The 17,069-nt window shown below is 40.3% G+C and overlaps 1 protein-coding gene across 5 annotated transcripts in view; it reads left to right on the top strand.

Annotated features, from left to right (window-relative positions):
• ST6GALNAC3 (ST6 N-acetylgalactosaminide alpha-2,6-sialyltransferase 3) overlaps nt 1–16,675 on the top strand; it is a 498,766-nt gene extending 482,091 nt beyond the window's left edge. For 2 of the 5 annotated variants that reach the window (XM_008517749.2, XM_070591829.1), the window contains 2 exons: nt 13,279–13,386; nt 14,440–16,675. In XM_008517749.2, the coding sequence (XP_008515971.1) occupies nt 13,279–13,386; nt 14,440–14,626 (295 nt within the window). In that variant the 3' untranslated portion in view covers nt 14,627–16,675. Of the gene's footprint in view, nt 1–1,029; nt 4,812–13,278; nt 13,387–14,439 lie in introns of those variants that run through there. The other 3 variants (XM_070591832.1, XM_070591830.1, XM_070591834.1) reach the window with 3 other exon arrangements.
• Nucleotides 16,676–17,069: the final 394 nt, after the last annotated feature.

Below are 17,069 nucleotides of genomic sequence, written 5' to 3'. Positions count from 1 at the left end.
AGGATTGGTGAAGCGCATTGATGATGAGAAGGGAACTGGTGAGAACCCAATGGTCAGCATCGCTCACCATTTCCCTTTGTCTAGTTCACGAGGAAGGAAGACAGCTACCTTCAGCCCAATTTCTTATTTCGGGGTGAGGCTCTCACAAAGTTTTGTGCTTCATGTTTCCCCTCTACAGAAAGCAAATAAGTAGTTCTCTTCATCCTCTTGGCGTGATTGTAGACCCTTAAGACTAAGCAGAGGTAATGGGAAGGGAAGAGAAACAGAGGGAATCCAGTAAGTGGGCTCCAAAAATAGGAGTAATTCTATCCATCTACTGCTGCTATCCAACAGCTTTCAGAGTTCAGTTAGCTTCTGGTCACTTCTTTGCAGCCGCTTTAGTCAGAAACATAAGCATAAAGTGTTATCACCAACTGGCGAAAGCAAATATGCCAGGTGGAAGATGTCCTCAACTGTTTTCCTGAGTCCTTCTCATTTTTATAGCTGAGTGTAGAGATTTCTGACATTCTGTGACTGTTGCAATGTAGGAAAATCTGTGGAGATAGCGTTCTCACATTTCAATCAGATGCTCTCAAATAAGCGACGTTTTCTATGTTCTACTCTGTATTTCTTCCTGGCATTTTCTGGGACATATTGCTTTAGCTCTCTGTTCTAGTTCCCTCTTTATAGCATTTTGGCTACTCTGGATCAACAAAATTCCTGGCTTGAAGAATTCCAGAGACACATGAAAGTTATCTCTTCTGATTGGAGAAGGGAATTATTGTGGTGATCTTTTCTCTGATTGGAGAGATGGTTCTTAAACAAAAGTGCCAAAATTCATCTCTCTTCTTTACATTTTTGGATATTCCTGATTTTTTTTCCTGATGTGGGCAGAATAAATTATTATGAAAAGGGAGGGGATGCCCTGGTTCTACAAGTTTCTGCAGGTTCTGGTACTGGAGAAGTTCTGGAACTGGGAGAATGTACACAGAAGGACTTCTTCCCAGGTACAGATTTACTCTAAGCAAAATCCCAATCCTTTCCCTACAGATTGTCAGCCGAGCTGCGTAGCAACACTATGGGAGAGACATCACTTCCATGAAAAGAATTCTTCACTTCACTAAGCAAGGAATCTAGCTCAATTGGAAAACCTGGATAGACTTCAAAGGAAGAATTTTCTCCTTTCAAACTCATTCCATCTCAAGAACAGAGAGAAAAATGGGATTTTTTAGGACTGAAATTCTTGGGCAAAATTAAATTGGGCTAGCATTCTACCTTAGTGGGCAAATAGCTGGTTTAATAGGTGAGACTCCATTAGCTCTGACTGTTTCATGGACGATTCCATCACCAAGCCATTTGACTTCAGGTGTTCTGCTGAAGCAGACAGACTCCCCTTTTAGGAGTTTGCTGGTAGTGAGCTAGTGCCTGCTTTGATACACTGACGATAGCTCATTAATTGGTAAAGGTCTTGTGTCTAAGATAGTCATGAATGTCAACCTATCAGAAAAATGACAAGTAAAACCTCCTTCTCTAAGTTAGAGAATAAAATTCTCCGTGCCTAAAGCCCTATATGTCCGTTGTTTCTGCCCTTTTCTAATTGAATTATCCTTCTTTAGTGAGCCATATAAATACAGTTTTAATAGATGGGGGAAATGGGGATACAGCTTAGCTTTTCCTACTAAAAATAAATATTCCCCTTGAAATAATTTATTTCAGGACTTATTGAACCATGTAACTTGGTCAGAAAAGCGATAATATCTTCAGATAGGAAGGAAGTGGCAGCAAAATTAGTCTTTCTTAACCAGAAGAAGGTCAGAGCTGCTTTCTGTTTTTTCAGTTTCACTTTTAGGTGTAGCTGGATGCCCAGGCACCAGCTGAGGCTGGTTTAATGATGATTGTCCCAGTGGTACTGGAGACCTTAGCAACAAGTTTGGATGGGCAGTCTCCCTCACTGGGGTGGACCCACCTCAAATCTCTGCTTTAACCTTTGTTAAAAGTTTTAGTTGTGTAAAAGTTATTTTTAAATGTAAATTTTTATTTTGAAAGAGAAATAGGGGCTCAGAAAGCATTTTTGTCAGAAGCAAGTTTGAGTCTGATTCGGTAGGAAAAGCTTGGTTTAGTGCAAGCTCAGGTTAAGTTAAAAAGCTAAGGGAAAGTGAGTCATTTCATTTCTTTCCTAAAGAGGTAAAGTGGGGGGAAGACAGATATTTTATCTACTTAGATATACTCCGACCTGATTACAATCTTTTCGGGTCTTTTCCCTTCATTCTTAAGGAAAGTGTATACGGAGGGAATGGCTGATAAAAGAACTAGAAGAGAAAGCCAAAACCTTCCTTTAATTACCTCTATCGGGTTAGCAGGGAGCGGAACAGCCACCTATGCCTTAGGTAGAGAAGGTGATTAGCATTCAGAATACTGAAACCCACGTCAATTTAGGAAGGGCATGATTTCAAGATAAGTTGAAGGGTAAGTTAGAAAGAAACAACATTTTTAAGCCTAAATATAAAACTAAGGTCAGATCAAGCAGCGATTGTCAATAAGAGTCAAGGATTAGTTAGAGGCAAAGTCTTTAATTATATCTAGAGTATTTAATGGACTCATTGTGTTAGAAAGGATCTGAGAGGTCAACCAATCCAACTTCAAATCTTTGGTTGCAAAGAACAGACTCCTTGACCACCTGACACAAACCAAAGAAGAGAATTTATTAAAAGGTTATAGAACCTAAGGGCTGGAAGGAAGCCATGCCTGGGGAATGAAGTAGATCCAGGAGCCTGATCTTTATTTCAGGACTTACCCCTTTGTTCTTTTAAAGTTGACACATATATCCGCATCAGTGGCATAAAGCTATTGTTTGAACATGACCATGGCTGAAATTCTAAGAAGTGTTTTAGATCCTGAAGTTGTAAACACAGATCTTGAAAGTTCTGAGAGTAATTCTGTGCTAAAAATACAGCTGTACATTTATAATCTCTCTGACATGGACTATGTTTCTATAAGTGCAATTACAGAATTTAGTGATGAAAGATCCTAAGCCTACCTACGCCAGTCCTCTTATTCTGCCATCAAAAAAAAAAAAGTGGCACAAAGAGAAGTGACATGTTTCAGATTTCCTAGAGGGTTAACAGTAGAACCCGAATAAGTATTGAAGGCCTTGGTGGCTGCTTTATCAGACATGGCACCTTGGGCAATACTAAGAAGGATGATGACCCAGAAAAAACTAAGTTAAGATCCTTAGTTCTCAGGTGTCAGACTGTCCTTGGGCAAGTACTTTATACCTCCCTGAACCTTCATTTGTATAATGGGGATATTAATACACAGCTCTTGGCACAATGTCTAGTACATATAAATTCTCCGTAAATAATAGCAGTTATTGTTATTAACCAAAAAAATTGATTTAGTCAGCTTTTTGTTGCATAACAAATAACCCTGAACCTCAATGACACACAAGAACATTTATTTCCGACTCACAAATCTGTGATCAGCTGTAGCTCTGCTAGGGTTAGCTGAACTTGGCTCCAGTTTTGGGCTGTCTGCTACATGGGTTTCCTCATCCCAGGACCCAAGCTGAAGGAGTACCCCCTACCTGGGATGCATTGTTCTCATGGTGGAGGGAAGAAGTGTAAAAATGGGAACCATGTGATGCTTCCTGGGGCCGGCCCAGTGGCACAGCGGTTAAGTTTCCACGTTCTGCTTCTTAGCGGCCTGGGGTTTGCCGGTTCAGATCCCGGGTGCAGACATGGCACCGCTTGGCAAGCCATGGTGTGGTAGGCATCCCACGTATAAAGTAGAGGAAGATGGGCATGATGTTAGCTCAGGGCCAGGCTTCCTCAGCAAAAAAGAGGAGGACTGGCAGTAGTTAGCTCAGGACTAATCTTCCTCAAAAAAAAAAAAAAAGAAATGGGAACCATGTGATGCTTCTTAAAATCTCTACTGTGAGCGGTCACAATGTTCACTACTACTTATGTTCCATTGGTCAAAGCAAGTCATTTGGCCAAGCCCAAAGTCAATGAGACAGGAAAGTTACTGTACCCATGAGCAAGCCATGTCCAGGAGGTAATGAACAATACAATCTAACACAGGAAGGTTGAGATAAGGGCCTGTAGGGTAGCTTAAATAGTCTGGAACTGGAACCCACATAGGCTGTTCATAAAACCTCATGTCCTCAACATTATGGGCCATTTAGGAAAACTAGAGGTCCAGAGAAGGCAGCAGAGTCACTTAGGCTGTTAGAGTGATTGGGTGTTAGCGTACATAGCATCAGCCCTTCTCCCAGAAGCTTCACTAGACAGAGGAAACATTATTTTCGAGGTCATTTAGTTCAGCGTTTCCAGATCTCAAAGATGCTTCAAAGGGTTCACATCCTTAAAGCAGCAATGGTATCTACTTTCATTTTCATTAATCGCAAAAACTCGGTAAATAAAATGTTTATGTAAAGACTGTTTCCCTTTTAAATGGAACAGGTCAAGAGCCTCCAGGTGTGTACTGAGGCTGCCTGCTTGGTGGTAAGTGCAGATTAGATGAGTTTGCTCGTGACTTGTAAGTGAGTTTATAACACAGATGAACTGGGGTGTACCAGGTACATCCATTATCATCACATATTTCAAAATTGTTTGTATTCTTAGTCATATATTGTTTGCATTTGTTCTCAATTCTGAATTAATGAGGAATTTAATGAGGAAGAAAAAACATAACTCTGTCAATTTTCACCTAGATACTTTTCTCCAGATCCATAAATGTCCATCATCTGGAAGAACTAGCTATAAAGAACATCAAGATATCCCTAATATTTCAAAACACAATGTAAGGAAGAAAAATAAATCAGTGTTACTTGTGCCTCCTGTCTCTAAGCAGTAATCTATTATGGAAATAAACACTGAGGATGCTCTGAGGTCCATTCCAGGTTACGGGACAGATCAGAACTATTCTGTATTCCCATTATTCCCATACATCAGTACGACTGCACAGGCCGTTCCCTCTGCTTGAAAGGCTCTCTTCCTTCTCCTTTTTCTGCCTGGTGTTCTTATTTAGCCTCAATCCACAGCTCAGCTCTTATCTCCTCTTTGCAAAGGAATTACCTTCCCCAGTTCCCGCAGCTGTGTCTATTGCTGACCCTCCATATTCCCTTAGCACTTGCAGGGGAATTACCTCCCTGATAGCCCTGTTTCTGAAAACAGTCATTGTATCTGTCTCCCCTACTTGACCCTGAATTGACATCAGGGACAACTTGGTATTTCCAATGGCTAGTGCAGTGCCCCACATCTACAGGGTACTCCACAAATCTTTCTTGAATGGATAAGAGTAAGCAGAATTAAAGCTTGGTAGATAAGATTAGAAACTAGAAAGGACATGGGGGACAGCATTTCAAGAAGAAGGAAAGTAAACACAAGTAAAAATAGTAGAAAGATGGAGAATGGCACGTATGAGATGTGTCTAAGGAGCAATAAATGGACTCACATGACTAAATGAAAGAATTCATGATGAGATGTCCTGGAAAATACAGTGGGGAGTTTAAGTTTATTGGGGGAGGGCCTTGAGAGACACCAACTGCCTTAGTCTGCTCAGGCTGCCATAACAAAATACCATAGACTGGGTGGCTCAACAACACATATTTAGTTTCTCGCAGTTCTAGAAGCTGAAACTCCAAGATCAGGGTACTAGTATGGTCAGTTTCTGGTGAGAACTGTCTTCCTGGCTTGTAGCCTTCTCGCTGTGTCCTCATGTGGTGGAAAGAGACAGAACTCTGGTGTCTCTTCCTCTTCTTATAAAGGCATTAATCCCATCGTGAGGGCCCCACCCTCACGATCTCATGTAAAGCTACTTACCTCCCAAAGGCCCCATCTCTGAACAACATCATGTTGGGGGTTAGGGCTCAAACATATGAATTTGGAGGGGATGCAAGTCAGTCAATACCAAGTGGTTAAGGAAGCAGTCCTGCCTTAATGAAGTGGACAGAGAGATCCCCACCATCCATCCCTGCCATCCCTGAGGTTCTCATTGTTCATTTAAGAAAGTGAACGATATCCCAGAAACCAACATTTCCAACTGAAGGGGCTGTAAAGCCCAAGGGTAGGAGCAAAATAACCTTTTAATTTCTGAGATGAATGAACAAAGTAATTTTTGTGAGTGGTATCTTCTATTTCTACAGAAGCCATAAATCATACCTTTGGGAGCTGTACCATTTTACTTTTAAATGTACATTTTGAAAAGAACACAGACATTTCTTATTATGTTCCTTTTGTACAATTTCATTACATTCATCACTAGTTGAAGAGTCCTGTTGATTGCATGGCAGGAAAACTATTTGTTATGTTCACAGTCCAAGTGCCTACTGATTAGTGCAGGCATTTGACGTTAGCTGATCAGGATGGTGGTATAGCCTTCCTCTAAGATTCACTACTGTCTCCATTCATGCGTGGCACATTTTTCATCATTTTCCAGGCCTGGATTCTGTTTATTTGGTGCATTCTCTTAAGAGTCACCAACCGCAGTATGATGTTTTTATCCATTTGAAAAGTTTATGTCCATTTGCAAATGATTCAAGCCAAGATTGAGAGGTCTATTGCCTGATTTGCAGGAAGTTGTTGCTTCCTAAATCTTTGCGGGGCATGTCCCATGGACAGATCATACAAATGTACAGTGTTAATATAATGGGCAAACTCCAGAGTATTTCCATAGCTCCTGACTATCGAATGATATACAAAAATATATGACTTGGGGACAGCGGAAATTGGTTCCACACTTTGAGCTCTGCTTCCATTAGACTGGTTCACAATATTAGATGGAATCCCAAGCTGCTACTGATAATCATCAGCTGTTTTTCTTGCCCAGTCTCTTTGTTTAAATGCATTCTTTCATTATCCATGTACTTTTAAAAAAAATGGGGGAAAGAATGTTTTTAATTGAATAATCTGTATTCTCTCAGGTATTCCTTCTCCCTAGGAAGGTATATGGAAACTTACTTTGCTATTTTTATTTATGCTGCCAGTGTAGTATATTGATGAGAGAACTGAGGTCCAATAGTGTTAAAACAAGACATAAAGTATTGATTAACTCTTTTTTTAAACTCCCTTTTTACTCTTGAGTATAGCAGGTTTCAGAAACTGCTGCCAATACTTTGCTCTCCAATAAACCTCCATTGTTCGGAGGGTCTTGATCTCCTTCGGGCTTTGATAAATGATTATTACGCTTTTGAAATGTTAGTTTGGAGTGCCCCAGGCCTTGTTTTCTTCAGTTCATGAAAGAAATGAGTAAGAAACAGTAGAATTTAGGCTGCGATATTTGAGCCAAAGGCCCCAAAAGAAGCCCTTCTATGAAGAGGAGGCAGCCACAGACACTGAGGCTACTGGACTCCTCGTCCTCGTTCCCACTTGACACTTTTTTTCCTTTCCCATTGCACCTTTCTCCATTGCAGGCCAGGACTTGCCCTTTGGGTGAAGGCCAAATACATTGGCTAATTCCTAGGGCTTTATTAAAAGGTGAGATAATGGTTCCGTATTGGCCAAACCTGAATGGTTTCAGATAGACTTGTGAAGGAGAAAGAAGGGAGATGCTTGGCTGGATGAGGAAAGTCAGTGGGATAGTGAGCAGGTGGGAACTATAGATAAGGAGAACCTGGATTTTTAGGGTCAGTGACATCCTCAGGGCAGAGGATGTAAGAGTAGAGCCAAGAATAGGCATTAGGGAATTGAGAAATCTACTGCTCTCTTAGGGCATGGGTGAACTTGGAACAGAAGGGAAACTGGTGAAATGTGAAAGAGAACTTACTGCATAGGACAGCTCCCCACAACAAAGAATTATCTCATCTAAAATGTCAATAGTGCCAAGACTGAGAAGCCCTAATATAGAGAAAGTGCGATTATTTTCCTCATCAAAGTATAAGCTTCTTGAGTTCAGAACCCAAGCAATTAAGCTAATGATGTTCAATAATTAGCAGAGCATCCTGTGATTAGATAGTAAATTCAATGTAATCCACTTTTTTTCTGAAGAGTAACCATTTCAGTTTCTTCAGTTCTTCCCCTAAAATTATCCAAAAGGGAAATGTCACTCACTAGAAAGTTCCAGCTTGCCAGGTAATAGGAGAAAAATGCTTCATAATATGCTCAGAAGCAGGGGTACAGGCAAATGAAGGATGCTGACGGCCAAAAAATATTGAGATTGGTAAAAATAAGGATAGCTTGACAGACAACAAATCTCTGTGGGCGTGTGATGGCCTTTAGACATCAAGGAACAGAGGTAAACATCAAGAGGCAAGGTAGCTTATATTTTATCAGTAATAAACTACATGAAAGCTCATATTTTAAATGATATGCCTTCAAGCATGTGCTACATCAAGGTGTTGACAGCATCATTTTTCCAAGAGATGAACAAGCAAATTTAAGTAGTTTCCAGTGGTAAATATCTTGATTACCAAGGAGCAGTGGGATGCAAAGCTTGGCCAGTGGAAACAACTGATTGATAGCTTCCTTTTAACATTCCTGCCTTTATTTTCCCCTGCATGGCTCATTATTCTGCCGCATTAATTTAAGATTTCCTATTGTACTGAACTAGGGCCTTAAATTCTCTTATCACCCCTATGGGAATCTTGATTGTTTATTTGTAGATGACAGTAATTGTTTTTATCGATCCCCAAATGTGGAAGGTATAAGAAGTGCCATGGCCGATAGCCAGCTGGTACATAGTTAGTGCCGCATGCATGAGTGACAAATTACAAGACAATATTTGGCCCCAGAGAAGACCCTTTTAGAATTTTTTAAGGCATCTAATAGTTATCTCTAGGTCTCTCCAAGCTGAAAAAAAGCATAAACAGTTTCATGTATGTCAGCTCCACTCTTTCTGTTCTTGTTTTTATTGAACCTCAGAAAGTTTACTTGGATGTAATTTATATTTCCTCATTTCTAGTATGTTCTCACAGCAGGAGAGTTTGGAAATAGTGCGGCTACAAGAATTCCCAGAGCCAGCACCATCCAGGCCAGTGAGTTCCCTTAGGGACCCAGGTCACAAGGGCATTTATTTGGAAGAATTCTTGGATTAATCTAGCATTTGCCATTATTCCACCTCAAGCATCATTGTATGGACATTGGCTCTGAGTGTTTTCAGAAGAAACCACTTTGCCAGCCCCAGTGTGTCCTGTGGGTAGGAAACCTCACGCGATTTCACATCCCAAGAATATCAGAGACACCAGGGAAAGAAAATGCAGCTGTCTAACTAAGTGCTGTTTGTAGACAGGGCACTTGGGCAGTTTGAGCCTCCCCAATCTGAATCAAATGCAGCACAACTTGCTCGAAGAGCTTTTGAGCTGGTTGTTATGATCTGTCTATCCAGAAACAGAACAAATCAGGCTGGGCTTAAACATAATCAAGTATAAGAAAGGTGGTAAAATTTCCTTGTTTTGTGGTGAGATGGAAAGATCTTTGACCAGATGCCAAACCCTGAAATTCCTGACCCTATCTTCCTGTGGTAAAGAGAAGATAGATATGCAAAGGAGCCACTTTGACAATTGTCTTCTATTTATCCTCGGAGGGTTCTGTTGCCGCTGAACTCTCAGAAATGACTATCTAGGTTGGACCAGATGAGCCGGGGGAGCTTGTTCTGCAGAGAAGGGGTCCATATGTCATACCAACAATCCCCCTCCTTTATCCTGGAGCTATAATATTACCTTGGTCCTTGACAGTTAGCAACCCTGTGGATGGACTCACCCCTAGAAAAACACATAGGAAGAAAAACAATTTTCCCTAATTTAGATTTATTTTTTTCTCTCACTCAATACTATGGTCCAGTTGAGTCCTCGGTCTTGGACAGCCATTCTAGCACCTTCCATGAGCAGCAGTGTGAAGGAGGAAGACATGGAGCTCCTCCCCACAAAAGTTTAGTGACTATAGCCACTATGATTGCAGGGTAAAAACTGTGCGCCCTCTTTACATTCACCCCAGACATTTAGTGGCATGCCCAGCACACAATTGGGCATTAAATGTGATCTGACTGATTAGTATGTTTGTTAAGTACATATCCAACGTGCATGGAGCGTGCTATTGTTGAATGGCTAAAGGTTAAAACAGATTGACTATTCAGGGTGATGAACAAAGAATCATTTGATTTTAAAATTGGAAGAGGGGCCTGCTCCATGGCCGGGTGGTTAAGTTCGCACGCTTCGCTGCGGTGGCCCAGGGTTTGGATCCTGGGTGTGGACACAGCACAGCTCGTCAGGCCACGTTGAGGCAGTGTCCCACATCCGACAACTAGAAGGACCTGTAACTAAGATATACAACTATGTATGAGGGAGTTTGGGGAGATAAAGCAGAAAAAGGAGAAAAAAAAAAGATTGGCAACAGTTGTTAGCTCAGGTGCAATCTTTAAAAAAAATAAATAAAAATAAAATTGGAAGAAACTTTAGATTTAAGTTAGTTCAACCATCTCATTTTAGAGCCAAGGAAGCTAAGATGACCCAAAGAGGCCAAATAAGTTGTCCAAAGGCTCATATTCGAGTAGTGGCAGAGCTGGAATGTGAAGTCAGGTATCCTGTCAATTCTGCACGGCACTTGGATACTGACTCCAAAACACAAGAGCTTGTGCTTTATTGCCCTGTAATATTGGATTAATGGTTTTAACATGCGTGCCTCCCCCACTAGACCGTGTGCTCTTTAAGAAAATATTCATCATCAGCTTCTCACATAGTCAGTGACACATAATAGGATCCAAATAAACGAAAAAGTGAATAAATGGGTGAATGTGAGACCTGTTTTTTCTCATCAAGTGTAGACAAATTTTTAGTGATCTCTACTGGTTTGGGGTCTGACTAGTAATGAAAAAGGATAGAGAGGAAAAAAATGTAGAAAAAGTGTAATGAGAAGGCAAAGAAAAAGGGGTATACAATTCAGTAGGAATAATAACCAGAAGAATCCAGCATATAGAAAAAATTTCTGGGTTCATAGCTTTTAGTCAAGACTCTTGCCTTTTCTGATCTCCCCCAATTTTCATATAAGGACTTTCTAATCCGATGGTGCTGTCAGCAGTTCCCATCGTGGCTGCTCCTGCTCAGACCCCAGAACAGGATTGACTGCAAGTGAAGTTGTGCAATCAGCAAAGTTGCTCATTAGTGTATTTCATGTCCCTGTGGTACATCTTCCTATCCATTTGGCACCCATTCCTAACCCACGCGTCTGCTATTAGTTCTATCACACAGGAAAGTGCGTGTAACTCAATGTGATCGTGTTTCTGGAATATTTTCCACTTAGGAGACACACCAGGAGATACAAAGGAAGTCTTCTTTCATTGTGGCATTTCAGATTCAGTGAGAAGTAAGCAGAGGGGATGGATATACATAAGACGGGTTTGGTTCTCCTTGCAAATCACCCAAAGTGAATGAAAATAAAGATTAAAATATCTAGTTATCAATCCCCACTGTGAGTTTATGTTGCTCCTGAAATGCTTGTCTGCTGTAAGTAATTTGATACTAAGCAGAGCCTGCTTAAAAAAAAAAAGGAAGAATCAAAGGATTCATAGTCCTAATTATAGCAGACTGATGGCTTGGTACTGGAGACTGCATCAACAATATTGGGCATCAGTAGGGAGCAGCTACTGGCTGGAGGGCTATACCCAGAGAGTGGTTATCAGTGACTAAGTGTCAGTTTGTAGGAGAAGAGCTGCCTGTGCTTCAGTATGCCAAGAAGTCTAGATGCAAAGTCGGAAATTTAGGTTTTTTTAGAAGTGGTACTACACAATTGCCAAACAATCTGGGGTGACCCAAATGCTCCCATGGGAGAGTTTTAAAGAGACAAGCAGTCATCTGTTTTGGATGGATTGAGTCCCCTTGGCTAAAGACAAGCATGGAGATGCAGCTTTTCATCAAACATTTCCTTGAGCCATTTGGAACTTGGCAGACCCCTCCAATGAGCACTGCATCTGACTAGAGCAGCCACTCTCCCCCTTCAGTTACTACGCTTCCCATCCTTTCCTTAAACATACCAAGCACACTTCCATACTGTGCTTTTTCCATTATTATTTCCTCTTCCTGCTGCCCACTGTGTCTTACTATCAGAATTGCCAAGGAAAACACAACACAGTCAAGCAGTGGATGGAACAATACTTTACCCACACAGAGAAGCGACAGAGAAAGATCAGCTCCAATAGTGCGTGTTGGTCCCCAATGGCCATTGGGTCCTTCTTGGCAGCTGATTCAGAGCCACTGGCCTGCATGCAACCCTCTTGTGACACAGAACAAAAGACCTCAACCTGTCTTTGCAGGGGACAGATAGAGTAGTGGGGCTAGCCAGGTGCCATATGATACATATATCATTAAGCAAAGCAAAGGAGCACACATTGAGTCTGAAAAAGGGAAGGATGTTCCCACCCAGGCAACAAGCCTGGAACAGGCTGTGAGGGCTCCTTAGCTCTTGTTAAGGAAGTTTTTCAGGCCCAAGGTCCATTCTTAACGTGGCCAAGACGGGGGTCGAAAGACTGCACACATGAGACGGTCTTTCCCACGAATGTCCACATGGCTTCTTCCCACCCCCTCCCATTTTTTTTCAGATCTTTGCTACCATTATCAAAGAGGCCTTCCCTGGCCAACATTTATAACAGATCCACCTCCAAATTCAATCCTCTGGCCTCCATGAAGACTGAAGCTTCGGTGGTTTTGATAACTGCTGTATCCCCAGCATCTACAGCAATTGACACATAGTAGGTGTTCAATAAAAACAGGTTGATGAGGTTGGTAACATGGGTCTTACAAAGGAAAAGTCTTGTCTCACAACGCCTGGAAAGCAGTGAAGGGAAGCTTTCCAGATGCTTTCATAGACCAAGTCATTCACCTACACTACATCCAATTTGAACTTAGAAACCCAACAGGCCTTAGAGAGAGTGATATGTCCAGAAAAACAAGATAGCACCATTCTCATTCAGTTCCCATCAAGGCTCCAAGCAACTTTTAGAAAACCTGTCTTCTGATATACAGCAGTAGCTTGTGTCTTATGGAAAATTAAATAAATTATTTTTCGCCCAAAGGGAGCAGGATTATTTGACTTCAGTTATTTGCCATATGGCTTCTCTTCCATGCAACATAGCTTCTAGGCTTAAGGTAGTAAGAGTGAGAGCATGCCTATAAATTATTCAGAGATAATTCAAAATAAGTGTGTACTTTGAGAGACTGTCAAGTTTCTTAATGCTTTTTCCTGATAACAAGTGCTATGTTTTTGATAAAAGGTCGCTCGTTTCTCACCACACTTTATTGTTGCTCTCTGCATGTTTTCTGTTTTGTTTGTTGTTGTTGTTTGTTTTTGTCCACCCCCACCCCCTTCCCCCCAGAGTCCAGTCTGGCTCTTATCTCAGCACAGGATGGTTCACCTTCATTCTGGCCATGGATGCCTGTTACAGCATTCACGTCTACGGGATGATAAATGACACCTACTGCAGGTGAGATCGCAAGAAATTATTTTTATGCGTCTCCAATTCTGATACCTTGTCAAAATATCACAATTGATTTTAATACCATAAATCTGAGAAAGAGAGAAAGCAACAATTATTTCCCAGTGTTCTTTGCTGACATGACATTTTATTGTCAGTGCATCAAGTTGTGACTTTTAGGGGTGATAAAAAGAAAAATATTTACCACAGTTTAATGTGAAATGTCAGAAGGAGCATTTTTCCCTTAATCAGTGGCGTATCAGGGACGTGTGGCTTGGAAATACAGAACAAGCTTAGCGGTTATTTAATTTGCAAAGCAAGTTTGTCATCGCTCCAGTTCTAATGGCTTGATAGATGGCTTCTACTCAATGGTTATATTTGATTATGAAGGACAAATGTCCTGAAGCCTCAGAGAAGCTGACAGCTTAACAAGAATTCCTGGAAATTGTATTTCACTAATAAGTGAGTAATCTGCCAGATCCTTATTTAAAAGGGGTGTGTTTATCCACAGTATATCCTTGCTGGTGGGATATTTCTAATTATTTAATAAAACAAACCCTCATGCTTCATCAAGGTAATGTAATATATTTTCCTACCAACAATTGGCACAATATAAGTCAGAGACTGCTGTAATCACATTGTCAAAATGGTAACTAAGCCACAATCTTTATGATCAAATATTTCTACCAGAACTATAAGCATAATGGAGCACAGATGAACCAAATATCTTACTCTGAAAAATCACCAAGCTTCTTTGTGTTCTGCAGGCGCATCAGGTTATCCAAAGTTTGCTTCCATTATATACCATTTCCTCCTTCAGAGGATAGCTATAAGTTTGAATGTAACTGGTGTGATATATAAATTTTATTTGATTTATTAAAGCACTAAGGACCTGGTACATCTTCTTAAAAGCTTTTATACATAATAGCTTTTAACTGAGTTCATGGACAAGAATCATGCATGGGTTTGCAAGTAAATGCATTTACTGGGCACATAATGGATTCTTGTAAATGAATGCTTCATTCTTCATCTCAATCTTTCTCTTTTCTTTTTTTTTTCTAGGACAGAAGGGTATAGAAAAGTCCCCTATCATTACTATGAACAAGGAAGAGATGAGTGTGATGAATATTTTCTTCATGAACATGCCCCATACGGGGGGCATAGGTTTATCACTGAAAAGAAAGTGTTTGCTAAATGGGCCAAGAAACACAGGATAATATTTACACACCCGAACTGGACAGTGTCCTGATGTTGGTTTTTCTGATCTTGCCATACCACTTGATGTAATCATGATGCTGCAACAGTGATGCGAATGATGACGACGGTGATGATAAAGACAACAACAATGATGTTCAAGTTTCTGTACATCCTCAGATATGAATGGTGACTCTGCCTGTCATTTGAACTTGGGATTCCGTGGAGGGTGGTTGTGCTCATTGTGTTCTTTCTGAAGGTTCAACATTACATACTGCACTTTATAATTTAACTGGAATTGAAATGAAGGCCAGTAACATGACAGCAGTGACCTAAGAAATGGGAAGATTATCCTTCAAGATAGCTGCCCAGAATTCTTGAAAAGTAAGTAACTTCCAAAAGCCATGGGATTTGGCCTCATGAGGCAGTTTTTGACTCTATAGTCTCTTGAACCTGAGCAGCTCCACCATCTTGAAGAATGGTTGATCGTCGAACACTGACCCAAGAAATGCTCTCTGGGTACAAGCATATTACTGCAGTTACTAGTTAGTCTGAGGGCAGGGGAGAATCTCTTCCTGACATACTGTCTTCCTACAGTACCTCCTACAGCTAAAGCCTCAGGCCATTTCCTAATTAACAATGATGATGTCATGGACATCATACCCATCAAGATTAGTTGACTATCTCAAACACTTAATTCAAAATGGGCCAACTAGCAAATCTTGATGAATTTCCACTCTCACCACTCCATTCTTACTACCCCAAACAATATAACTAAACATGTTACTAGAATGATCTATATTAATGTTTAGTTATTTTTGGTTGAGTCCTAAGTATTTCAGAAGCTATTTAACATGTAAGATATCAACACTGTAATAACATATACTGTGAAAACATTCTTAAAACATAACCAAAAGGATTTACTAACTCTGCTTCAACATCCAACAAAACAAAACTGTATGCTTTTAAAATCACAAAACAGGGAAAACAAAGCATATTTTTACATCAATTTGTATCCTACCATACTTCATAATATATATTTGTATATTCCAATTTCTATTTTATAGGCCCAAGATGTCTCTCCTTACATTACATTACCATTTCTAAGTGCCAACTGTTAGACATGGAGAAGAAATGCTTCCTTGTATTAAATCTGACCAGAACTTTTGCCTTCTTAGGGTTTATTTTCCCTACAGTGTATCAGTTGTTGTACCATAATAACAACAATAATAATGACCTTAATGTCCAAAGTGCTTTGTCATTCAGAGCCTTGTCACATATGCTGTCCCATGCAATGCCCATGACCACCCCACTGGGCTATTGCCTATGCATTCTGACATCTCCTTGGCAGATAATCTGTAATTTGTTAATTCCTCTGATATATTCCAGATTGCTCCCCTTGCTAATATTTGTATAGAATAGCATTTATGTAGAGTAGTAGCTAATTGATTTCAGTACCAAATACAATATACCATATCAGGATTATGCAAAAAGTATCACAAGGATGGTCTTGGCCATAGACTAGGACCTCTGTGAACATAGGTACTTTTGATTTTTTTCTTTTAATGACTCTATTTCGGTGAGGAAAAGATGAGGAAGCAGAGGCAACAGGAGGGAATGAAAGCAAAGAAATACAGTTTCCTGTTCCCATCTTGAGATGACTCTGTTCTCCATATACTCGTTGCTCATTAAATATTCGAAGGTCGATTTGCCGAGAAAAGAGCTGAAAGACCAAAAACATTCTTGCAAATAATCCAAAAGACAAAAGCCAGGATTAATTTAAAAAATGTTTTGGAAGCTGGAAGTGATGATGCATTCCACTTCAGGAGCATTTTGCAAGTCCTTCCCAGTGCTAATTCCTGTGATGAATTATCATTAAAATGGGACATTTGGGCAAGTCTCTTTCCTGCTCTTCTGCCATTTTGATACCCAGGACTCAGATCCATAAAAATTAGCAAGCACCACTTCCATTGTTGGAATTGTTAATGTTGTTATTCTTTTTTTGTTTCCTTATGTGATTTTCAGTTCTATGTATGTTAGTTTTTTCTAGCTAACGATGGATAGAAATGCCCACTCAAAGAAAAATAAACAGATACAAATGTTACTATTGTAATACAGACTGTTTTTCTCCCCTGTTGTGATAGAGAATTTCTGCTTTTAAACAAAAAGGAGCCATTAGTTATCAGAAGGCTGCAGGATATCGCATAATTTAATTTATTTAGTTTTCTGGTAATGAAGGACCAACTCGATTTGTCTTAGCCCTTACTAATGAGAAACTTTTGAAAACTTCCTTGCCCTCCTGCCTCACTCTAGCTTTCTCTGATGAAAGAGACTTTCCAATGCCCTGTATCCCTCACTCTAGGGCAGCAGGTGTGTGTAGAACAGGTAGTGTTTCCTTTGGAGGAGAGAAGGTGGCCTCCTGTCTCCTCTCTCCTCCCCTCCTCTTCCTTCCCTTTTTTTCCTTAACTGAATGCCAACTCTTTTTTTTTTTTTGATGA

This window comes from Equus przewalskii, chromosome 24, assembly GCF_037783145.1.
Source record: "Equus przewalskii isolate Varuska chromosome 24, EquPr2, whole genome shotgun sequence".
Taxonomy (NCBI): Eukaryota; Metazoa; Chordata; class Mammalia; order Perissodactyla; family Equidae; genus Equus; species Equus przewalskii.
Note: the sequence above shows the minus strand (reverse complement) of the source record. Positions and strands in the feature narration are given on the sequence as shown.